Source organism: Pleuronectes platessa, chromosome 5 (assembly GCF_947347685.1).
Source record: "Pleuronectes platessa chromosome 5, fPlePla1.1, whole genome shotgun sequence".
Classification (NCBI taxonomy): Eukaryota; Metazoa; Chordata; class Actinopteri; order Pleuronectiformes; family Pleuronectidae; genus Pleuronectes; species Pleuronectes platessa.
In genome coordinates, this window is record NC_070630.1 from 20,566,599 (window position 1) to 20,592,832 (window position 26,234).

General features: G+C 40.8%; 1 protein-coding gene across 1 annotated transcript in view; it reads left to right on the plus strand.

The window, feature by feature from the left end:
- Positions 1-26,234, plus strand: part of pipox (pipecolic acid oxidase) — a 27,530-nt gene extending 1,296 nt beyond the window's left edge. Inside the window, exons 2-8 of the mRNA XM_053422335.1 lie at positions 892-1,040; positions 3,984-4,197; positions 8,516-8,698; positions 11,656-11,808; positions 14,210-14,359; positions 16,425-16,500; positions 25,471-26,234. Of these exons, the coding sequence (XP_053278310.1) occupies positions 892-1,040; positions 3,984-4,197; positions 8,516-8,698; positions 11,656-11,808; positions 14,210-14,359; positions 16,425-16,500; positions 25,471-25,601 (1,056 nt within the window). The 3' untranslated portion in view covers positions 25,602-26,234. The remainder of the gene's footprint in view (positions 1-891; positions 1,041-3,983; positions 4,198-8,515; positions 8,699-11,655; positions 11,809-14,209; positions 14,360-16,424; positions 16,501-25,470) is intronic.

Below are 26,234 nucleotides of genomic sequence, written 5' to 3' on the forward strand. Positions count from 1 at the left end.
CAACATAGCTATGGACAATTATCACAGCCTAGGCTAAATCAGTTAGCAATAGGTAGTCAATAAGGGCCCCGAACAGAAGGGGTTTGATATAATTATAACAGTAGATTTAATGTGATTGGTTTAAAATATTGGAGGAGAGTCCCCGCAAAACAATTTGGTTCTCCCTTATTGGTCCACAGCTGTAGTCCCACACCTCCTGTCACGGAATCCAGGAAGTGACGAGAAGCCGTCTCCGTCACGCTGCCGGTTGCTAGACAACCCTCCCTCTCCTGATATTTCGATGTTGTTTCATAAACTAGCCTTGAGTAGAAAATATTATGTTCCTGCTCCCTCGGCTGTACATTCTGTTTGTACAGACATTCAAAACAACTTAACCAAACAATGTCAACCTGACTTTGCCCCAGATGGGACAGTTCCTTCAACTACGGGAATTATGCTTTAAAATCAGAAGTTAGAATTTAGAACAATTACAAGATTCATTATTTATAAATCATTTGTGTGAAGGCCTTATCTGGCTCAAACTGCTCATACCCCCCCCTCCTGTCTTTATTTGTTAAGAGTTCAGTCAGACCCACATACCAGCTATAATTTAAATGCCTAACATAGTGGAACTCATTTATGTAAAGCAACACTTCTGCAAAATTGTTTTTGAATTGAAAAAAATATGTTTGTTCACCCTGACCTTTGACCAGTCAGCACCAAAAATGTATCATCTGCAGTAAAATGCTAGTTTGAGTGAAAATCCATCCATTGCTTTTTTGCGTACACACACACTGGTTAATAATCTCCATTGTTGTTTTATTACATACGACATAAACAACATATTTGGGGCCATTGGTGTCTTTCCCAAATTAACGTTGTTTTTCTTGATGTTGCGTTCATCTTCTCCAGTTCGTCCTGCCCCACACCAGAGGGAGCTCCCATGGCCAGACCCGCATCATCCGCAAGGCCTACGATCAGGACTTCTACACCCACATGATGGAGGAGTGCTACGAGCTGTGGGCTCAGCTGGAGAGGGAGGCGGGCGTCAAACTGTACAGGTAAGCAGTCAGCAGAAACACAAGAGACAAAAACCCATTAAATAGAACATAACAAAAGCTTCAGCGGAACACGGAGATTTGTCACATTCAAGGTGCTATGTAAGCACAAGAGCCGCAACTCAATCCACGGGAGCCGTAAATGCACGACTTTCTCATTACCTCCAGCGTCACTGAATCACCCCTTGACAGCTCCCATGCCTCTGAATGTAGGGCAGGGGCTTTTTCATCTCACTACACCTCTGGTTCTCGTTCGGGGAGCAGGGAGGTGTTTGTGTGTTTACAAAGATGACAGTGGCATCAAACTGTGGCCATGCTTCCAGCTGCAATATAAGTTCCCTGGTCTTATTACCTCTGAGCAGCCGCATGTGTTCTCAGCGCCAGCTAAATAACACAGACTCATTATTCATGGCTCAGGGTAACTGTCCATGATACTAAGCCATGCCCACATTATGCTCCCTAGAAAAACAGTGCACCTCCCTGTCCCCCTGCACCCATCCACCGCTCATGACTGATGGGTCCACATCTTAAAAGCCACCTGTGCCCTTGGGCTGGCAAAACAAAAATGTCTGCATCACAATGAGAAATGTCTGGGCTGATGTGAGTAATGCCTCCCACTTCTATTGCTGCCTCTGGGACAGATGGAGCCATCGAAACAGCCCCAGAGCGCAGCTAAAATCTACCCAGCAGCCATTTTTATCATCTCCACATACGTGACGACCTCTGGTGACAGCCGATCCCCTGCTTTAATAGGCCAGACTCATTGAGGAATAATATTTACAATCCTACACATGCTTGCCTTGCTTATGCTCCCTCTGTCACACACTCTCAAATACACACAAGCACAAAGGCACGAGACACGGTCATAAAGTATACTAATGGATGGCTGAAGCCTTTAGTCTGGCGTGTCTGTGCCTTATGGCTACCGACAGATGTCGGAGCAGCCCTCAGGAAACACTGCTGGCAAAGCTCAAGTCGGTCATCTATCAAGCATTACTGAATTATACCCTATGTTTCACAAGCTCTTAGTCTGAGAGATGCTGTGATCTGCTGTTTTAATGTTCACCGGACATTTGATGTGCAGTCAACTGCCACTATGAGGATGATTATAAAGGTTAATTCCCTTAATTACATCTGGGCTCTTAGTTATGCATCTTATAAGGGCCATTGTAGGTTAAAACAAATTGCACACCACAGAGGGGTGAGAAGAAGGAAGATATTTGAATGTCCTGAGATTATTAAGTCATAATGCTGTGAGAAAAAACTCTTCCATTCAAATGACAAAATTGTCAAAAGGCTAAACTTCAATTTCCTCATTCCTGAGTCTGATAGCAAAGTAAACTTGTATGAGATCAGCCACTGCAGAGGGTGCAATGAGAGTTTTTTTTTTTAAAAATATATATACATTGGTGACATTAACTCCTTCTCTTGCAATTTTTTTAGTTTGTAAAATCAGAGAATATCAATGTTATTTCTCATAAATGAAAGACGTTTATGTCCGAAAAGCTGTCGCAGTATTACTCCCTTCCCCCGGCTCAATAGTATATGCTAAACAGATGTCAGGCTAAGACCCACAAACGCTCACAGGAGAATTAGATGTCAATAACGCAGGTTTTTCATTGAATTCCAAGAACACAAACAAAACAGACCAAGTGTCTGCAGCAGCCACGTAGCTTTTTGCTTTCAGTCTGAACACCCAGTAACCTCCAGGTTAGTGAAAGTAATGGAAGAGAAAAGTAAGTACTTTTAAGATTACATTGTTATCTGTTGCAGACTGACTTTCTGTGTCTGGCCTGTGGTACTTACTGATGCTGCTTTATGACTGAGGTTTTTTTCTAATGATAACAGTAATTACCCAATCTTCTTAATAAACATCACTCAAAACATCGTCATCCTTCAGCCCCACTACCAGCGAGCCGTTTCTAAACTCTTGCAGATGCACTAGCGTCATCACATCAGCATCTTCCCAGGTGCCTTCACTTCTGGGGCTTTTTTTCTTTTTCCCCGGGGGCTTCTTCTGGGCAGGTGAAAGGCTGCGTAAAGCCATTAGCCTTCATACAGGGCAGTCGTGAAGAGAAGCATTGTGGAATCAAACAGAGTGAGTGGACATAGCATTATCATCTTTGCTTCCAGTTGGCCAAGAGAGTAGATAGGAGGGTTGACCTAAATGACAGTATTACTAAAGTGACAGTAAAGCATATGTCCTCCATACTCTGAGACCCGAACATTAATAACTCTCTCTCTGAACACTCAGCTGGTGTGTCGGAGCAGAAGGCTGGGATTTGTTGCACCAGCACCTCACTGTCGTTTGTCTTATTTAATATTATTTTCCAAGGATCTATAGGAAGGCGGAGGGGGGTTTGTGAGGCAGAACCTTAGTGCCGACATCCTTGAGTCAATCCGCCCCGCTCCATGAAGGCAATACTAACCCACAGCTCTATTCAAGACTCTGCTTCATTTTGATTCCTTTTTCAGTGTGAACAAGAAACAGACAAAGGACGAATAACCAGAAAACTAATTTGCGTCTCTGTGTTGAAATATGTTAAACTCAAGGTTCCTTATTAGCCTTTCAAAGAGCTTTCTACTTGATAATGACAGATGACTGATGAATGTTCTTAATCAGGTTTTATCAGGTGTCACCAGCTGACCTTTTACAAGACATATACTTAAAATTCCATTAAAGCTATATGTATAAAATTATATATCAGTAATTACATGATGACACATGAGCTTTTTATTGTACTCTGAATATGAGATATGGTTGAAAACTCCAAAAGAGCTAGTAAGTGACCTTTGAGTTGTAAACAATTGTCAAGTATACTGTTGACAAAGTCAGAATGAAGCCAATACCTTTCTTCAAATCATTACCGAACTGGCCCCCCAGGCTGAATATGTGCCCTGGATTCAACTTTCACAAGCTTTGTCCTCATCTTCCCTGATTTTTAGACAAACAGGACTCCTGGTGATGGGACCAGAGAACAGTGTGAGTTACCAGCAGTATAAGAGCACCCTGCAGAAAAACAAGGTTCCCATGGTGACCCTGACCCCTGACAACTTCAGCCAGCACATCCCCCAGATCCACCTGAATGAGGGAGACGGAGCGGTGGTGGACGTCACTGCTGGAGTTCTCTTCGCTGATCGAGCACTTAAGACTGTACAGGTACAGCACTGATGTCGTTGATACAGCATTTGGGGGGATCGGCTCCAGCAGCTGGTACCATGAGTATAGGCTTGATGTCTAATGGCGGGGGGGGGGGGGGGGGGGGACACTGAAATGCTCCATGTTTCATATCGCTCTCATGTTGCAGTTGTATATCAATCAAACATACATGGATGTTTGTTTCTGGGTTTGTGGCAGAAAGCCTGTGTTTCGCTTATCATGATGAACCTGAACTGACCTGTCGATTTTTCATTTTTTTCCTATTAGCAAAATAATACTTTTCCGAGGATGTGGAAGTAATGAAAGATAAAAGGAAGCAAAACATTTTCTGATTTCATGTACAAGCACGACATAGAAAACTGGTCTGAAAAATACCCAGACGTGGATAATTGTTCATATTTCATGCCCATTACTTGAATCTAATAAAAGCTAATACCGGGAGTGTCTTCAACAATACATTCACATTACTGTATCCTGTCAGCACTGACTGAAAAAGCACTGGAGGAGAACAGAGTTATCTGTGGCTGCCAGGTCAAGCACAAAACACTTCTTTGTTGTTTCAGCGAGGTGCCACATTCAATCGACTGGACAGATGTTCCTGCGCCTTTTTTGTGCAGCAGCTGTCAATTATAAATTAAAGCTTGTTGTGATGGACATGTATTAGATTAGTAGATCGTTGCTTTGTGCTCTTTCATGCCATGGCTTGTTAATCGGCCCTTGCCTTTAATATTATGTCTTAATGAATGTCACAATTGATCTACCTTGTTCCATTATCTCAGGGTTTCTTAATGTCTTCTGTCCGTCCGGCTGTTTTCATGGCTCCAGAAGGGACACAGCCAATGGTCGGAGGCATTATGATTTTTGGGTTGCCTGTGAACACTGCGTTGGGTGAATTTCTTCAAAATTTGGAACAAACATTCACTTGGAGTCGAGGATGAGATGATCCGATTTTGGTATTTGAAAGTCAAGGTGACCAGGGTCTCACAAAATATCTTTATGTTTTACTTGACCATGATAAATATATTTGTGAAGTGACCCTACACTGGTTAATGTAGGCATACAACCGTAGTGTGTATTTTCTAGGCTCTATTTGACCTCAAATTCAGGGCCAGCTCTGGTGTGTTTTAGTGTATCTAAATTATTTGAAGGTTTCATTAAGAACAATGCATTAGCAACAAGAGCAATGTCTATATTATGATGATCTAAAGCAGGGGTGTCTAAACTTTTCATCCCGAGGGCCACATACAGAAAAAAATGTGAAGGTCTGGGCCACTCACGCCGCCACGCCCCCCTGCCCTGGAGCGGACTGTTGACAGTGTACCTCAATCGCGTCGCTTAGGGTGGGGGGGCGTGGCGGCGTTCTGAGGGTACAGCTGGCAGGTCAGGGGTGAGTTGGATGCCACCTAGTGTCAAAACTGAGAAGTACAATACAGTGGGCCATAGTCCATTACATTACAATTAATTTACCTGACGCTTTTATCCAAAGCGATTTACAATCAGTGCATTCAAGGGTAGGGGAGAGCAGGGTAATGTGAGTCACCCCCTGTATCTAGGCAACGGACACAATTGTGGTCATGTGATCATTAAGTTTTCAAGCCCCTCCCATTCCACCCTTGCCATGAAGGAGAAGTTGGTGCTGTTGCTGTGGTTAGAATGTTTTTTCACAAAGTAAATTTTCTTGCTTTGAACTTAATCAACTGTTGTGTACAAAAAAATGTATCCAGGTAGAAAAACTTTTATCATACATGTTGATGAACTTCGAACATATAAAACCATGTGATTGATGCTAGCTGAAGATTAGCCTGAATTGCTAAGAGATGTTGTTTTTTCTAAAATGATGGCTGTGGGGTAAAGTGAGACAAATGCTCTGGGGTAAAGTGAGACATGTAGCACAAGTTAAGTTTAGTCTTAAACATATTCTAGTGTTATATTACATTACATATGTTTTATTTTTAATGCCATAAACATTTTAGAAAAGCCATCATGCCAAGAAACTACACCAGGAAGACAACCTGGGGCCAAACACCCCTCACAGAGATGGAGAGTGTAGCCGCTGAAGTCATGCAAGGAAAGAAGTCCTTAAGAAAAGCTGGAAGGGATAGAAATATTGATAAGACAACCCTCAAAAGATTCATAAAGAAAAAAGAGAAAGGGAAAGTAAAATCAGTAGCATGGGGTGCAGTAGCTGAGGTAAAGAGAATATTCACGGATGAGAAGGAGGAGGAGCTTGCCAAACACTTGAAACAACTAGCTGACCAGTTCAATGGCCTTGCTCCCGTGAACTGGCATTTGAATACGCAGAGAAAAACAATATCCCTGTCCCTGCCAATTGGACAGAGAAACAATGTGCAGGTAAGCTATCACATGTATCAAAATAAATAATCATAAATATGCTTAATTTACCGATTACAACATGTGTTGTTATGGTAGTTTTAAAGTGGAAAAAGTAGTGGATTACTTTACCCCCTTGATTTCTCTGATCTGTCTCCCTATACCCCTAAGCCGGGGTAAAGTGAGAAACAAGACCACTTTTTAAAAAACAATCATATTTGAACTACCCTTTGTCCTGAAGACATTCTGATCATTTCCATTGCTAAGAAACATCCTGAAATAATGGGAAATGTGTACATTTTACTGATATATAATTTTAGCTCGCCTAGAGGGGAGCAAATGTAAAAAATGTCTCACATTACCCCGCTCTCCCCTACTCGAGGGTACAAACCCAGAAAAACAAAAATCAAGAAAGTACAATTTCTTCAAAAATAGAGCAAAACTACAAAGTGCTATAATTAAGTGCCATTTAAGTGCTACTAAATTGTTAGTTAAAAAAAAAACAAAAAAAAAAACGGGCGGGCCAATTTAAAATGGATGGCGGGCCGCAGATGGCCCGCGGGCCGTAGTTTGGACGCCCCTGATCTAAAGTAATGATGTAAAGCAGATGGAAAAGCATGCTGACATTTACATCTCATTGCCAAGTCATGTGGTTTTGGTCAATCGTTGTCATTACCGTGTCACGGACCAATGGAAACCTTGTCCTGGTGATGGCGCTAGATTAAGGGCCAAGTGGTTAAGATTCATCCTCAGAAAGATACTGCAACAGTTATGTGAATTTGACTAATTCTCTATCGTTCCCCTCTAAGTAAGCTGTTGACTTATTTGGACTCGTAGAGAGAACTTAACCTTTTTTTTTACTTTTAATCTCACTTCAATTATTTGAAGTTTGCATTGTCACATGTCACAATCTTATTTCTCTTCATCACTGCTGTGAATTCAGGGAACCGGTTCGAAGTCTTTGCCAAGTACATGCTCACTTATCAAGCTACATAAGTACATAGCCAGCAAGGTTTCCATCACTCGGGGGCATCAATGGGGAAATCAGGTTTCAATAATCCCCTGCTCCAATCACAAAACAGGGTAAAACAGCATCTTGTACAAGTTGTTTTCATCTGCCCAAGACAAATACCCACAAGCATGTTTTACTGCTATTATCTGACAGTCAAATGATATTTGTTGTTCATGTTGATGTTTGTAGCTGTCATTATGTTAAACTGCTTATTGCAGTTTTAACAATGAAATGTCTCACTCTGGAGCAGATTGCACTACGTTGTGATTGTAATAATATAATTGGACCTACAAAAAAAAAACAGTTGGCAGTGTAATTTGCACATCTAAGATTAAGAAATATTAACCATTTGAAAAAAAAAGTTAAGACGAAATTATTCCACCGACTGTCGTTCTTCTATGGTATTATAATGCAATTGAACTGTGAAATACACACAGTATACTGAACATATATTCCTCTTGTTATGTTGTGTAACAGTACAACTCTGTCGCAAGTCATACTAGTTTTATATCGTTTTTGAGTATTTGAACAAATGCATCCAGCGAGCACTTTATTAGGTACACAGTTGTAATACATGGTAGTTCCCCTCTTTGCCTTAGTTCTTCATGTCGTGATTCCACAAGATGCCGGAAAATATTCTCGGCCCTCTCAACATGCCTGATCCGCTGCTCACTGGAAGTTTAATTTAGCTTTTGGTTCCATTCTGAGGAAAAACACCAGACACTGCTGTGTGTCGGATGTTTGACATGAACCTTGACTCAGGCTTTTGACCTGTATCTGTAGGATTTGCACTCCTGCCACATGATCATGGGATAGTTTCAATATTATTTAATTCTTTGGAATAAAGAGTGATTAAGAATTGATTATTGATTCATCAATACCAGTGTATTTGAAGGATTTCATAACATAAAGGTTAATAATGTATAGCATTGGAGCATTTTCATGAACACATGTTCTGTCCGTGTCTTTTCCCAGGGGCAGTTTCAGAAGCTGGGTGGGATCATAAGAGACAAGGAGAAGGTAACAGACATCGAGCCTGGACCTATTGTCACCGTGTCAACCACTGCTGGTGTTTATCGAGCCAAGAGTGTGGTGATCACCGCTGGACCCTGGGCCAATAGACTGCTGGCCCACACCGGCTTACAGCTGCCACTAGAGGTACTCACATTTTTCAAGTGTTTAATATGCAACACTTTAAACACAATACACATGAAATGATACAGAAAATTAGGTTCTATATCTACATCTTTATAATACAGTCCACTTTTACAACATCATCAAAATGTGGGCGCATGATCCATAACTCAACCTAAAAAGTTAATTATTATATTATATCTGCATGTTCTGGTCAAATGCCATATTTATCCTTAGTAGCTTGGGAGTGACACCAGCTTTATACTGCTACAACAGCAAAGGAAAACTATCAAAGATTCATCAGCAACAGCTTCCCTCTCTGCTAATTGCGAAAAAGGTTTTATTCCAATTCTTCATTTCTTATAAAGCATAGACAAAAAGGATTAGCATGATACTTAAAACTGCAACAACAGTAGTGAGTAGTATGCAGTCTTTTTACCTTATCATCATAACTAGTTCACGGCAGGAGCAGAAACAATAATTCAGGTTGAGAATTTGACTCCATCCAGGGTGACACTGTTCATATTAGCCATCAAATGGATTATTTCGTTGGCCAGCCGTATCTGTGGATGTTACATCTACCAGACTAGTAATAAATTCAGTCTCCATGTTTATCTGGGAGGAATACTGACTTTCAAGTTTCAATATACGGTTTGCTCTGTAGGAATAAGCCAATCATAGAACATTCACATGTCTAAGGTGAGATGCACAAACAATTAGCCAGATTCTTTAAAAAGAGAATAAGATGTAGAAAAAAATCATTGGAATTCTGTGTTCAGAGCAGCTGGACACCTGAAGCTTTCAGCGATTTTTTAATATTTACCACAAACTTAAATGTGACTATGTTTGGTATGGACATCTGGCTTTATAAAGGTAAAAGGTGCTTCCCCCAGTGACAATGGCACTAATGACATTATCGAAGCTCACACACCAGCTTGACTTGTTTTGCACGAGTCAACCCGAAACCCTCAACTGAGGATCCTCACAGCGTTGACAAAAAACAATTTGCAGGTAATCACGATTCACCAATCCAAACGTATTAAGCTCATTATATATTCTGTATGTGCAATATGAAATCTCATATGCATCAATAAGCTTACAAAATTTATAATAAAAATAAAATAAAAATGTAGTTATTTATTATAAATGTACTTTCATGTTTGGGAGTCAAGTCTGAACATTTGGATTCAGCCACAGTCAGCAAGGCAATTTTTTCCATCTTGCAATTTGCCACATATTCTGAAAAGAGAAAGTGATGGGAAAACAAGGAGACAGCTGTTAGAGTGGAGAGCTGGAGTTGATATTGGAATTGCATTATTCAGGCTCGCAGCAAGCTGGGGGGGGGTCTGGGGAATGCCATGCCTGAGTGAACTAGTGAAAAAAGCAGGCTGCGAGTTCATTGGCTCGCCAGAGTACTACTGTCAGAATTTGTATGGTCCCTGGGAATGAGTGCACGGCCGACCAGTTCATTACACTGAAAGCTCCTGAACAATGTGTCCTTAATTATTGCCACCTTCAGATGGACGTCATTTGTATAACCATGCTTACATTTCATTAAAAGCTAATTCTCACCTTACTGTGGCAGAGCTGCTTTTGTAATCACACCTTCTATTGGTGAGAAAACAAGAAACCGATGAGGCGGATGCAGTGTAGGTGGTGATTTGCATGATTGTATTTTAAGGTTTAACCAGTGTGGAGTTTTAGTGCCGATACCAAGCTGCTTATTTTGTCCCAGTGTGTATTCATTCAGGGTTAACTAGTCAAGTGTTGATTAGTTGTACAACAAATGATTAATGACTCAGGGGGGTGATGCTCGTGCTGTATATATCCCAATCAGGCAATGTACCTTTACAATAGTATATTAATACCATTTAATAATGAGAAACTTCAAGCCTATGATGATGAATGATTGGTTAATCCAAATAAATAGTCTCTTATTGTTCATGCAATAAATTACGTTATTTTCTCTGTAACTTGATATGTTTACACAGACAGACAGACAGACAGACAGACAGACACACAGACACACAGACAGACAGACAGACACACACATAGACAGACAGGGAGCCGGAGGAATCATTTTGTATGAACATCCTAATCTCTTATCTCACTACCAGTGTCCAGCAGGTCAATAATTCCAATCTGCATCTGCAAAACTCATGAGCAAATTTCCTATCTATGGTCCCTGATGGTTGTATTGTGACCTGTGACCTTTCCTCATCTGCACAAACACAAAAAACCTTAAAAAAGGAATAATAGATAGCCACGACACGTGCTGAGCATAGCACATACATGCTGCTCAGAGGACGAAGTCTGTGTATTCAGGACACTTCTTCAGGACAGAGGTAAATAGAGGGTGTTCTATTCTAATGCACGAGTGGTGTGTTTAATCGCCTCACCTCACAAAGGACATCAGCAGCCTGAGTCAATCAAATCAAGTGGGTCTCTTCAAAATATTTGTACGAACAAAAGCGTCTTCTTTGACTCTGTTTCCATATTGAACTGAGGTAGGGAAAAGAGGAAATGTGCAACTAAATATACTAAATGAGAAAATATAAACTAAAGCTGCTAAAATCTAATTTAATTGTAGATAAAGTTATTCTGACATTTTTACGCAAAATAGAGACTGTTTAATTTGTCTCATATTTCAAATACTGGATGTACAATAGGAAGACATTTTAATGAGCACTATGGAGGCGTGGGGGGGGGTTACAGCAAAGCAAATACTGTAAAAATAAAAATTTGAACTTACCCTTTGAATATACAAATAACAGAATAGTCAAAGGTCATTTGAATAGTTTTTGTTATGTTCATATATCAACAATTTTGGTAACATGCACTGAAGCAACAAGTAATACGCAATAAATATTTAATATATATCAATATAATGAGATACACTATAGTGTGTCTTCACATCAGTCATTATGTCTGCAGTAACAACCAGGTGTTAATAATGGTCTCTCCTGTTTTCTCTTCTATAGGTGGTGAAGATTAATGTGTGCTACTGGAAAGAGAAGGTTCCTGGATCCCATGGCGTGGAGCAGCGTTTCCCCTGCTTCCTGGTGACTGAGTGTGAGGAGGCCAGAGCCCACATCTATGGCCTCCCCTCCAACGAGTACCCAGGCCTGTTGAAGGTAACAGGAACTCTGGGTTACTCTACTTACAGACACCTCAGGTCAACTCAGCGTGTTCATTTTATGTAGACTGTAACATTGAATATTTATTTTTCATGTGATTTAATCTGTTAGTTTTTCTGTTCTATCTATGGTGTCATTACTCAGTATTAGTGTCTAAACCAGTGCTGTGGGAGCACTGAGCCAAACACAGCTTTGGATTAAATGAAGGGACATGCACCCACTGCATCCAATGATGGGACTTATTATAGAGTAACAAAGAACATTCTTTCTTATAAATAACCATTGATCTTGATTTTACACAAACAGACACACACTAATATCTATGTGTTTCTATGTGTACACATTCTTTTATCCATTAAATATCTTTAAATCATCAAAGTGACACTAGTGCAATCCAAAGAGACCTGAATTATTTTCAGTGTTTAATCTTTGTTAACTTTTGGCAGCAGTAGAAATCTCCTATCAGCTCTGCTACTATGTTTTCTCATTCTTCTCCACGGAGCTGTTTAAACTCTGTTGAGCTTGGTTGATCAGGGATTTTGTGGTCGAGCAGCCTTTGTTAATTTCAGTTGTGATTGGCTTGAGACTGACTCTGACTGTGACTCTGCAGGACTTAAACATTGTTGTTTTGCAGCCATGGCTTGAGGCTCAGGCTGATTGTCTCGCTGTGGAACAAATTGTCTCTAAAGTAGCAGGTTTCCTGTAGACTGCAGTGATCTGGGTTTTTTATTTGCAATATATTCAGATCACTCCAAGGAGGGTGTTTTTCTGTTGACCAGTGTCAGAAAATACACAAACATGACACCTCACAGGGATGAATGTTTCACTGCACTATATATTTCACAACTTCTGTCCGCGGATTCCAGAAATCTCTGTTTGTCTGTATGTGGTTCACACATGTACGGAATCATTCATCTTTCGTAATTTGTGGTTCATATCACAGATATTTTTAATATTAACAACCTTTAAATGAACAAGACCAGTGCTCTGTAGCAGCAGTGGGACGCATCGTGAGTGACGCTTATGAATAAAACTGCCTTTCCCTACCTCACAGGCGGGTTCACAGCAACACTAACGACAACGGATTCTCCATTCAGGGTTCTGTGGACTGAGCCTTTGACAGTTTTAAAGAGAAAGGTGCAACCAGGATTTTGTACCTGCCATTTTGATAGTTCATTGTCAGACATATATAACCCTCACAGCTGTAATCATAAACTGCTGCGATAAAGCACCGAGGGATTCGTGCATAGCTTGGTTGAGGTGTTGGTGAATGTTGCCGTTAACAATGCTGCCACATGGGTACAGTTGCTCCCCACTCTGAAACTCAAACACAGCTGCAGAGTCAACTGTAGAGTGGGATATGTCCACCCCACCATCAGATGAGTTACAAGAGCTGTGCTTGGTTCGATGGCACATGTCTATTTGGGGCATCATGGGTAACCAGTGGGAGCTCGCAGCCTAATAGCAGACCACATGCACAGAAGAGAGGGGGGCACAGATGGTGATGCCACGTCCTATTATTCACTGTGAGACACAGCCGCCAAAGATACTGTATGCCCAGTGTTGGGACCATTTAACATAATTTGAAAGAAAACGAAGCAGAGTAGAATACTGTAATTACTCACTGTGTGTGTGTATGTGTGTGTGTGTGTGTGTGTGTGTGTGTGTGTGTGTGTGTGTGTGTGTGTAAACTGGAGATCTTTTCATGCCTCAGCCCTCCTGCTGTGCCTCTAGTCTCTGGGTCTGACTGCATGCAGTATGTCAGACCATACAGGGCACATAAAAGCAACTGGGAGGGTTTGGAGTGTGTGTCACTACTCACTCTCAGTTACCTTTGAAGCTGGTAACGAGTGCTGAGGTAAATAATGCAGTCATGTGATGATATCATTTTGTGCCTTGTTTCTAACTTTACCGCACACAAAACTTCACCTAATCAATTTCTAAAATATCCCCAACTATTCTAACATTTGTTCACGAAAATAAAGAGAAAATTAACAATTTATATTGATCATCAAATGTGTTTTCATCGTAAGATGTCATGAAGTAGTCACAAAGAAGAGAAAAAACTGAATCATTCCCCTCTGACTCCTACATGACTACAGAGGAGACTTAAACTTTTATTGATCGTCCTCTCTGCTCTGTCACTGCACAGATGCTGCACCTGCTGCTTAGAACAAGAATGGCTTTCATGTGGACATGCTCTCTTAAATTATGGTGGTGGTAGCAGTGAAAATCAAGGCTTAAACAAAGACCATAGATAAAGGAAGTTTTTTTTTTTAAAGTAAATATAGGCATGCAAAAGCATGGAGCTATAGAAATTCTGCAAATGCCAATAAACAGCACACACCTTACAACACATTGCTTATAAATAATATTGATTATGTCATCCTTTGTCTAGATATGTTACCATATTGGCGGCAGAACAGACCCAGACCAGACGAACAAGCAGAGGGACAGGTCTGATATTGACATCCTCCAGCGCTACATTGCCCGCTGTCTCCCTGGCCTGGACCCTGAACCTGCAGTGGTGGAGAGCTGCATGTATACGGTGAGCAGCAACACGGGATTCCACAGTGTTCACTCCTCCTGATTCATCAGAGTGTTTGAGCTCCAGAAGGTTAATGAATGTGTCGTCATCAAGGAATGCACAACAACACTTAGTTGGTGTGAGTTAAAGGTATCCTGTTTATTCAACGACATCTTACAGTAAGTCATTTGTATAAAGTTTAAGATTCAAGATATTTGAAAATAAAAATGAATATTTAAAGTGTGATCGGCAGTTGGCTGTAGACTTAGCAACTAGTGTTTGAGAACACAAGTGCATCTAGTTTTTACTCACCTTTGCATGCCTCGGTAATGCTTACAACTGGATTTCTTGGCTCTTCACCAAACTATTGTTGCGTCTTCTCTCTCTGTCTGCAAGAAAGTCAAAGTGTTTTCTTGTGAGCTATCTCTCTGACTTACAACTCAACATTGGTCAAATACTGCAATAGAGAAGAGGGGACACATAACACATGTCAGAGCAACTTGCAAAGTGCCAGACAGAGTTAATGACTAAGAGTTTATTACTGAGCCTAGAATTTATATGAAACTATTCAGAGCCTGTTCTTAACATGCCTGTAAGGAGTGGGCTGTTCTCTTGTGCTGTGTTGACGCTCTGGAGCTACTTCAGAATTATTCTCATTAGTGACTCCTCCTCAAACAGTTTTAGAGCTTTTAATAAATTGTCTATGGTGCAGAGTGAAGCTATGTGTTCATCCCACCTGGTTTATCTGCAATTTAGATTTTATAGTAAAAAAAAATTATAAAATGGAACTGAATGTCAGCTAAAAGTCCGAAAAAATCTTCAGACACAAGTTTACAACTTTTCAAAACAATAAGAGCTCTGTAATTCAGCCTGATGCAAAATATAAAAGCAAAAAACAAATTGTACTTTTACTATGAAGACAACTTGCTAAAGAGGAAGTGACTCTCGGAATGTTGTTTCCATGACTGAGATCAGCACCTGTGGACTCCTGTGAGTGTCTGGGTCAGTCCTTTGTGGTGAAACTATACTTAAATTAATAGAATCATCAAAATTATTTTGACCTGCGATTTGACCCAGTTGCTCATCGATGCTGTAGTATATCAGAGGAGGTTTATCCACATAGACACATTTGACTGCTGCAGAACGCTGATCACCTTTCAATTACATCATTATTAATGTTGAACAAGTTGCGTTTCCAAATCACGACAAAATAGAATCTGTACTTCTTTGGGTGATCGCAAATAGATGTGCCAAGTACAGGCACACAGACGTTTGTGGAATTCGTGGGTAGATGTGAAAGTGTCAGGGCTTCAGTATTTAATTTACTGGCGAATTTTACTCTCAATTCCTTGCTCAGGTGTTAAGATTCTGTTCAGGGGATGTCTGTGTATGTGTTAGTGTGTGTGTGTGTGTGTGGTTGTGTGGATTGTGCAGCCGCTCTCCCCTCAAGCAACACAGCGAGCTGCTCACAAATTGAGGCTTGGGGAAAACATAATTTCTGTGACCTTGTCCAATGGCAGTGAAAATCCTGACAGTCACGCTCTTCTCTCTCTTAACAGCGAGTGTGGTGTTCCATCCCCACTGATTGTTAAGACAGGACAGGGAGTTAAATGACACGTGTCTCTGAAGTTCCAATAAAATGTTGCGTTCTGTCAGAGGTCGTTATGTATTCTACGACGGTCTCTTTCATGCCGTTAAACACATTTTACACTTCACCCACAGAGACACAAAGACAGACACAGCTCTAAAGGCCACATGGCCATATGGAGAGAGGGAGCGTGTGTCCTTGTCAAACAGTTCCAAGGACATTCTGCCTAGTTCACAAGTCATGTCTCCATATAGCGGAATGAAGAAGCAGGAAAAAGAAGGCTGTGGTACTCTTAAATAAAAATGCTGCATTGCTATTACTGAACAGGTGCATCAACACAGGCATATTCTGTGAGATCCTGCTGCAGTTCTAAACCTGAACAGTTTGTACTGTTCAAAGCTGGATCTGAGTGTATCAGTTTCCCCTTGACACTGTGGGTGCTGTCATTTGAAACTGTGGCTGTCAATGCTGACTCTTCATGTTCTGTTGTTTTTGCAGATGACGCCTGATAGTGATTTTGTGCTGGACTGTCACCCCACCTACAGTAACATTGTGATTGGAGCAGGATTCTCAGGTACAACAGAACACAATCAGACAAGGTGTTTGTGTGTGTGTATGTGTTTTATTAGAGCCATGCTGTCATATCAACTAAGACCCTCCCACAGTGCTACTGGTTCAGTGAGTCTTTACTTGGGTCTAGTGGTGCTTTGCACTAAATTCTAAAATGTTAACATTGCCATGTCTACCATGTTCACCAACATTAGCACTAAACACACATTGAGCTGAGGCTGATGGACATTAAATTGTTTTCTACGCACTTGGTTTAAACCAAAGTATTGGATCATTTCAAGTTTGATGCATGGGATACATGTGAAAGCAGAGGAATGCTCTGTATTTGATTGCTTGCATGACCACATGCACATGTTCGGAGCTGGAGTAATTTGCTCTGTTAAAGGGATAGTTCACCCAAGAATGAAAATTCACTCATTATCTCCTTAACACTATGCCAAACGAAGGGTGGGTGAAGTGTTTGAGTCCACATAAAACCTTTGGAGATTCAGGGGTAAACAGAGCTGCAGCCAAATCCAAATCAATTGAAGTAGGTAGCGATACTCACAAGTTCCTGTGAGAAGAATCCATGCTCGAGGCATGGGGAGGTTCTCTGCACAGTTCTTCCACAACAGCAACAAATCCTCTGCATTATTCAAGTGAGAGGTGCAGCAGGCAGAGGCAGGAAGTGACGTATTAACTCTGCTGCCGCGATCACGTGATCATTTTTACAGAACCCCGGAGGAGACTGTTGACTATGCTTTACATTTGTTATTTAGAGGAATAGCTGTATATCATCAGAATAACAGTGATATGGAATGTTGTATTTTCTAAATACAAATCCCTCTCATTTACAATGAGAATCATAAAGGACCTTAAATTGAGTCTTGTGGTACACCAAATGAAACATTAGAAGAAAGGAGGAAATTATAATTTAACTTAAATGGATCTACATTAAACATGTAAATCAGTCAGGAGCCTTGCCTTGAACGCCTGCAACGCCTTTGAGATGCATTATGAGATTTCCACCACGTCAAATAAATATTCCAAAAATATAATTGGAGGTAGACTGTACTAGTAATAGATCATTTGTTATCCTGAACAAAGCGAACACAGTACTACTGTGGCAGCCCGTGAAAACATAATGGTTAAAAGTTGTGAGAGGACAACTTTCTCCAGCACATTTTATATGAGTGATAGTTTTGATATAGGCTGGACGTTTTAGAGATCAGTTGGGTCTAAGTTTGGCTTTATGATTAATGGTTGAATTTTGGTTAGCTGAAAGTGGGTGGGACATAGCTGAGACGAGTTTATCAGAGATAAAGTACTGGAGCCAACTCAAATATTGGTTTGGGAAACTACAAAAGCTGCACTTGGGGATGTGGGAAATTACAGTTTATCAAACAAGGAAGGGAGATTCTAAATAACTTCAAATTGCAGTGAGGTCTTTATTTAGTTATAGGGTTTGATATGTGAAATCCAATGTTACATTTTTCTTGTTAGGACTTAAGGAAATGATAGAGTTTTTACAGTTCCTGAAAAGCGAAGGGTAGTTAAATTCAGTAATGTGCTTCCTGTATCAAATAAATCCTTGAGTCTGTGAATGCTTTAGAAGTAATCTCTAAAAAGTACATACTTAGTACTTGCAGCTTTGTCACAGGCTGTTATTTGGACAGGCAATTTCTACGATGGCAGGGATTTCCCTCTGGAAGGCTTAGGTGCTGTGGTGGTGTGGGTGTGTGTCTTTGAGTGAGTGTGAGTGTGAAAATATGCCTTTTCTCTTAAATTTGGAACATTCTCATGAAATGATATATAAAAATGCAAAACAGGTTAGTTGAGGAAATAAAGTGAAACAGATGGATTTATGAATGGAGTTCCATGTCCTGAACTAATCCTTCATGTTAGTGATACTGGTACATTTGAGGTTAACGCATTGATTTGAGCTGAAAGTTTCTCACCCCCCATAACAACTTGACTGTAACAGAGTTTGGCTGCTGGACAAAACCTTTGTTTGGTTGTATGTTTGTAGACAGCTCAGTGTCCCAGTGGCCACTAGCTGACTCTAACAGTTACCGTAGCAAGTCGGTTCCGCTCTCACTCATTCCTCTCACATAATTATTCCCTCTGACATTTAACATTTTCGAGACTTCAGTCTTTCTGAGCTCATCATCTGTGACAGCCTGACTCTTGGCTGTTTGACAGATATTATCCCTGGTTCATTCCTCCAGTAAATGCAGAGGGAGACACAGAGAGCTTGTTTCCAATACTCATGAATTTACAGAACATTCCCCATCAGCCCTCAAAATAACTCCTGCATGTTGAACAGACCTAACTAAAAACAGTGCTGATTAACAAGGACTGACTCGAAAACACCTACTGGCACAGCAACATAATGAAGCTACAAAAAATTCATAATGTAACACTAGATCAGTGTTCACGTATCAGTTTCTGTTGAGGCAACTGACAAGTAATTGTGTAGGTCCAAAAAGTAGGACAACCATAGTTATTTTACAATTAACTTTCAGAAAATGACATTGTTTTATGTGTCACTATCTAACCCCGTCTTTTGGAATTGTTCTTTTCTATTGATTTTGTTTAGGTTTTAGCTAAAATACTGAAGGTGCTGCCACTGTTTTACAACCAATAATCTGTCTGTATCTGTGGTCTATCTTCAAATTGCTTTTCAATTGATTTGCATTGTTTGCTTTATCTTGTGAAACAGTGTTACTGTGTTTTGAAGGGTTCCATATAAATTAAGTTTATTAGTATAAAGGGAAGAAGAAACATTGGTGGTCACACAAGACCTATATATCAGGTTTCTTTGTCCACTCTCGCTCTGCTCTTCTTCACTTTCGCCGAAAAAAACCCAGTGAGATGGTTGAGCTGAGGTTAGACCATGTTTCCTTATCTTAAAGGGGGCTAGAGGGAACAGAAGATGAGTACAGATGTTGTTAAACACTGAGCAGCTGTTCTGTGCCCGGACCACAAGAGAAAAGAAGCAGGGTGATGGTAAAAACATCACAGAGTATTACTCTATGAGTACATGTACACCGAGGGAAGTTGCGGGTAAAGAAAATGGGCAATTAGTGAGTCTATGACAGGTTGCTGTTGTCACCAGGGTTTAGCCACAATTCAGTCAGAGAAACAAAGTGCAGGTGATGAGTAAAAATAAAATCAAGACTAGTTACCTATAACAGTCAGACATTTAAAAGTGGCATCTGTTTGGTAGGTGCTGCCTGGGACTCAAAAGAGCTGAATAGTTTTCTTACTACAGGTTCTTGATATGTGGATGTAGATCATCTGAATTGGCAGCAGTGGGTAATTTGAAGCTCCTTTGGGAAAAAAAGACCTGGTGGAGCTTCCAGCTTGTCATTAGCACAGGTATGCTGAGCAGGATGGGTGAGCTGGGGTAGGGAGGTGTAGCCCAGGCCCCTTGGAAATAATAGTCAAAGGGCTTGGGCTCAGGGGGCATCATTAAGTGATGCACTGTTGATCTTGCTTAAGGCTATTAAATCTACAAAAACAGGTTCACCGATAGCTTCAATGACCCAGGCTGAATGTGGGTGGAGAAGTTTTCATCTTTCCTAGAATAAGTTAAAGTTGTCAAAAAAGTGCAGGCGGCATCTTTTTCACATGGATGAAAATAGATAGATAGAAGTTCAAGCTCAGTAATCAGGAGAACACTTAAGCCTCTGTGCACCTTAGGAGGCGGGCAGAAAATAAACACACAGAATATTAAAACGAAGATTAAACATCTCTGTCAGCCGCTCCAGCAGGAAATGTTGTTTGTTCCAATGGGAACAAGAACATTATGTTTTTATAATTTAAGAAACATACACAAAATTAAGTCTTTTATCTCACGTAGAGACCTGTAAAAATCATTCACCCTCTTATCGCCTCTCGCCTCGACTACTGTGACTACCTCTTTGGTGGTCTTCCTCAGAGATCAGTCCAGCGTCCACTGTTAGTTTTGACTTGTCTTCAATTATTTCATCCACCCACATTAAGAAAAATTTGGTGTTTTAAAACCGACAGAATCTGCAAAGGAAGTGGCATTCCACCAACCGAGAGGATTTTCACTTAACCTGGAAAGGCAGTCCAAGAATGTAAAAGAAAGCCCTCTGAAATGCCAGAAGCTCCTGTCATTCATGATTAATAGAGGAAAATAAGAACAACCCCAGGTTCCTCTTCAGCACTGTAGCCAGGCTGACAGAGTCACAGCTCTACTGATCCATCTAACTCCTCTAACTCTGAGGAGCATTGTTTTCTTGAACTTCTGTACAATTAAATTATAACTATTGGGGGTAAAATATCACAGATATATTGTCCAGGACAGAAACCTTGGAACCAACTGCAGGCCCAGATTTATATTTAGACCATTTCTTCAAAACATCTTATGGAGCTGACTTTGCTATTTTCTTCTTCTCAACCATCAACTTGTCTCAGCCTTCTATGTAAGGTAAGATGATGTATATTGAGATTTAGGGTTATACTATACAATATAATTGAATGTAAGTGCAATAGATGTCACATGCAGCAGAGCACATCAACAAAATAACAATATTTATTGATGTCTGAGGTGTATCAATGGTTAAAGTAGTTGTACTCAAGAAAATGTCTGGCAGAGATGAAGAGAGCCGTGATGACAATTGCAATGACAGGTATTGCTAATGGCATATTGTATATCTGAGCAATTTAGTTGTTATCAGGAAATGTATACAAAATGTATAACACATTTCATACACATTGTATACAATACACAGAGACATAAAACAAGTATGACGCACATGATTATTCTAGAGTCCTCAGAAGTTTTTGCACAGTTCAGAAGAAGGCAGCTTTCATTTTTTAAGCTGATTCAGTTTGAATGTTCTTGGGAAATAAACTGTTCATGGGTCTGGAGGTTGGAGTTTTTAGAGACCTGTAGCACCTTCCTGAGGGCAGCAGATCAAATAGTGGCCTGGGCAAGAGCAGTCCTTGACAATGCTTTGGACTGTAAAGAGTTAGCGGGCATTTGCAATGTCTTGGAGTGAAAGAAGGGGACAGCCAATGATTTTTTTGTGCTGTATTTCTTCTTTGTCGGCTGCAGTCACCCCACGCTGTGAGGCAGTATGTCAAGGTTCTCTCTATTGTGGGGCGGTAAAAGACCACCAGCAGCTTTTCAGGAGGGCCTATTGTCAAAATGAAAATATCAAAATCTCAACCAGACAACGAGCAGAAAAAGACCTTGTACACCAAGCACGTGCTGAGGAGCGTGAGCAGCAGCCACATGAATCCGCAACACTTGTTCCTCCTCATGCAGGTAGAGCAGGGAGCCAAGTGGCCCAGTGCACAGAGGAGTGTGTGTGAGGAGCTGTGGACGTGTGTGTATGTGTGAAAAGCTCCAGGGTTACAGGTACATGTCTGTGCATGTGGGTCAGAGGATCCAGATCACACTCTGAGCTGTTTAATTGGACAGGAGAGAGAGAAAAAAAAAGGGAGAACAATAGTTGATAACATCATCTGGATAGAGAATCAGGATGTTAGATAAAACGAGCTAGAATTCAATATTTATTATCATTATATAGACCAGGCTCTTTGTGTGTAGTTTGCATGTTCTCCCTGTGTCAAGTGGGTGTTTCGGTATCTTAATCTTGTGATGCGCTGGTCACTAGCTGGGTTTGGCTCCAGCCCCCTCACAACAGTTATAGATAGTTGATGGATGGTTTATTTCCTGTGCAACTCCTGGTTGAATTTAAAGGACACAACTATCTAATCAGTGCAACAACAGAGTCACCATGCTGCTGCACCGTCTTGCATGAACTCATTACCTCCTTCTGTTTGTTTGTTAGTATGTACATTTGTTTGCCTCTTTTATAGGATAGGTTACACAAAAACTACACAAAGGACTTTCACAAAACTTGAATCAAATGATCTGGTCAGAAGAGAACTGTGATATTTTGTTCTGTATTTGATCACAAGAATTTGTATAACTTTTTTAAACATTACAAGATTTAGGGGCATTTTGCAACATTTCCACAGTTTTCCCTGCTAATTATTCATGGGTTATGATTAAAAAATCAGGCAAATTAAGGGACTAATTTCTATGATTGTGTGAAATTAGGTCCTTGGCGGGGGTATGTGTTCTACTGAGAGCCATGAAGTAACAAAAAATAGAAAAGAAACATTACATTACAAATAAAAGTAACAATGGGCCTCTGCAAACAAAAATGACAACCTACAGAATCGGTTGTTGTTGTGGCGTTGGTATTTTGTCTATGGCTAGCATCATGGTGGCGGTGAAAGTCGGGAGAAACCACCACAGTCCCATTAGGAACTGCTTTGAATACGACTGTGTCACAAATAAGAGCAGGTGCCTCATACAGGGAGTTGATGAAGTATGTGGAACAAAAGCTCACGCAGAATGCTAACCTAGCTTACCTCACAAGGTAAAGGAAGGCAGCCCTCTCATGAAAGGGAAGATATATCCAGGTGGCAGAAAACAGTGATCCAGTGTTTCCACCATGTATATAACAGAGTTTTCCACTGGGGACCTAACAGCTGCTGGTTACTTAATTCATAGGATCTCCACAAATAGGAGGAGGGTGTTTGGTTGAGTCAGCTGGAACAAACAGACAATGTGAGCAATTGGAAGATCAATATAAACTATAAAACTGAATATTTTATTTCTTAGGAATACAACTGACTTCTTGATCTGGGCACAGGGGAATGACTGCGGTTTAGAATCCTTGATTAATGGGACTGAATATTCTTGACTGGCTCATGAAGCAAGGTCCTACAAATGAAAAACATTTTTTTATTTGATGACAAGTGGCCGTGGTACAAGCCGTATAATACCCTCCAAATTTGTACTTTTTTTATTATTAAGTCCAGTGAGGCAAACCTTAGCCCCCACATCATCCATAGTAATCCTGGGATGTATAATGTACGCCACACACACTGGTCATTCTGCCATGAACAGGACTTTCAAAGTCATCGGTTTGCTTTACTGTTCACACCACACAGCTTATTGTCTAGTGATCAGGAGTCACTGTTATCACAGCGCTATCACAGAGCAGCAGAATATCCACAGGGTCTAGTTGGACACACCAAGCCTTCCAAATATTCTAGGGACATAGATCCTTAACTTTTAATTAGTTCTTGTCCATTGTTAAAGGTGGAATTACCTTCAGTGTGTCCTGGCACTCTTCCATCTCCTCACGCCGTCATGTCCTATACTTAATTATGTCTGAAATTCATTATTTGCTCACTCTTCTCTACTTGAAGTGGAGCAGGTGAACAGAGGTAGAAGTGTAAAGACCCGGCATACGAATGAATTGCATACTAATGATTTAGCTGTTTCTGGGTTCTTAAGGGTAGGGAATGTTTGACTGAGTCTGTTTTCACACCCAATGAAACAAGAGCAACGTGAGGCCATTTTGTTCAGCGGTGGGGGCTGTGTCGCCATAGTGATTTGCACTGGTCACATTTTTCACTAGGAGATTATTCTGGATCATGTCAAAGATGGGCGAGGCTGACAAAAGGGAATGATCAAGCTGAGATAATTCATAGATATTTTGTATGCCTATAGAGGAAAGGCAATGGGCCTCACTGATACTTGGAAATGTATTTCTACGGACATTATACAAGGAGGTCGGGCCAATTAAGTCTGTAGAAACTGCAGAACACCTCACTCTCATATTTGTGCTCACACCAAAATAGAGTTCAGTGCATGAAAGCAGCCAACATGTGTGTTTCCACCACCTGTAATTATCTTCACCCGACTTGTGTTCGGCAAAGTCATCATCAGCTCTGTGAAGCTGCACTTGGGCGTTGCGGTGCACTTGTGTCATCAGGCTCACGATGATGCTGCTGTTTACCAAGTGTGTGAAAGATGTTTACTAGTTTAGTGTGTTGGCAAACTAACGAACACAGAGAACAGCTGAGGGCTGTGCAAATGTGGATACTTTTGTGAATTTAGAAATAAGAAAACTATTGGATTAGAGAGATGTTAATTTGACTTCACTTAATGAAAGCTGAACAACAGAAAATTTGCAATTCCTCCATGACTGTCTGCATTGGTATCCGTCCATTAGTAGAGATAATTGAATTTGGCCGAAGTGGTAGCCTTGCAGTACTGGCAATAAAAGTCATTCACTGGTAAATAAATAAATCTAAATGTCATGATTTGTTTAGTGGGTTGGTTTCTGATGTGTGTTAAATATTATCTGAACTGTTTGTTCTCATTCTCCAGCCTCTCAGCAGCTGTGGCAAAGGAGCTCAGAGCCACACTGGAGAAGTTCACAGGGCTTATCCATAATACAGAAAAAAAAGTGTGCTGCCTCCCCCCCCCTCTTTCACAATGTGCATTTGTCATCAAAGCCCGACACAAGTGCTTTATAGCAAGTGCTGGGGGGTTGCCATGGCTACAAAGTCACCCTGTGGGCCCGGCCGTCTATTGAGGTTTTTCCATTCTCCTTTCGCTGGCGAGATGAAAATTCACGTGGCCAAACTGTCAGAGCCAAGCTTTTATGACTTCAAAGCCAGACAGAATCCAGGGGAGCTCAGAGACCTTTGTCAGATGGCAACGAGCTGCACTCCTCGAGCCCCGTTGACATTCACATTTCTCCTCCCAGACCTTAACAACAGGGAAAGTCAGGCTGCTGCATTTGGAAAATAGATGCTTTCTCATCTCAGTCCCTGGGCTTGAGCACATGGACCCATTATGCAGAGAAAGGACAAATCGTCCTCATTTAGATTTTGGTCCCGGTTCACTAAAGTGAGTAGATGCTCAGTGACAGGCATTGCAACAGCGTTTCTTTTCTTTAATGCATTCATTCATGTGGGGCTTGTATCCATTGACTCAGACCAAGGCCCACAGATGCACACTATTCATAGGCTGCCTACGAGGTGCAGGGCAAAGTCCTGCTTACATTAATACATATTTCCTCTGGCATGGTTTGATGAGCTGTGCACTGTACACACTTTGCCCATCATCATGACTTCTCTTTTCCAGGTCATGGCTTCAAGTTTGGACCAATCATTGGCAAGCTCCTGTGTGAACTCAGCATGGGAAAGGTGTCCTCCTATGATCTTTCACCTTTCCGAATCCGACGCTTCCAAGGAAAGAGCAAATCGGCTTTATAGAGTTGTTGGTGGAGCATCAACATGTTCATCGTGTCTCGTATAATTCTAACTGAGATTGTCATGGTAATTTTACACTGCAATGCTAGTTTAATCGCACAGTGGATCCACACTGATTTATATTTTCTGGCTGATCAGCTTGTGTATTATATATGTATAAACACAAATATTGCTGTCTATCTTCACACAAATTATTCCACATTGACTTTATTAAAAGTGCTATTTCCGTAGCACCTTCTCTCTGATTTGCGTTGGAATCAGATTCCTCATGGAGTGGACACCTGTTCTAAATGGCTGCATAAGGAGCTGCAGAGCTTGAATATCAAGTGTAGACTCATCACCACTATTGTTTTAACATTACACAGTTTCTGTGAGATGCTCGGTGCACAGTGCTATATGATGCCATAATACTATATACAGCTCCCATTATACAGACCTGCTTTTGAATGGATGACATAAGAAATAATGTGTGGAAGAAGCCTAGCTGTTCTCGAATCCACAAGAATGTTGTTTAATTTACCAGCAATAAACTAACACTGCCTCAATTTGAACTGGAAGATGGTGAAAAATTTGTGGTGCAATTGTAAAATCAACCATTTGAGACATATGGATGGTAATAAAAAAGCTATATTCTTA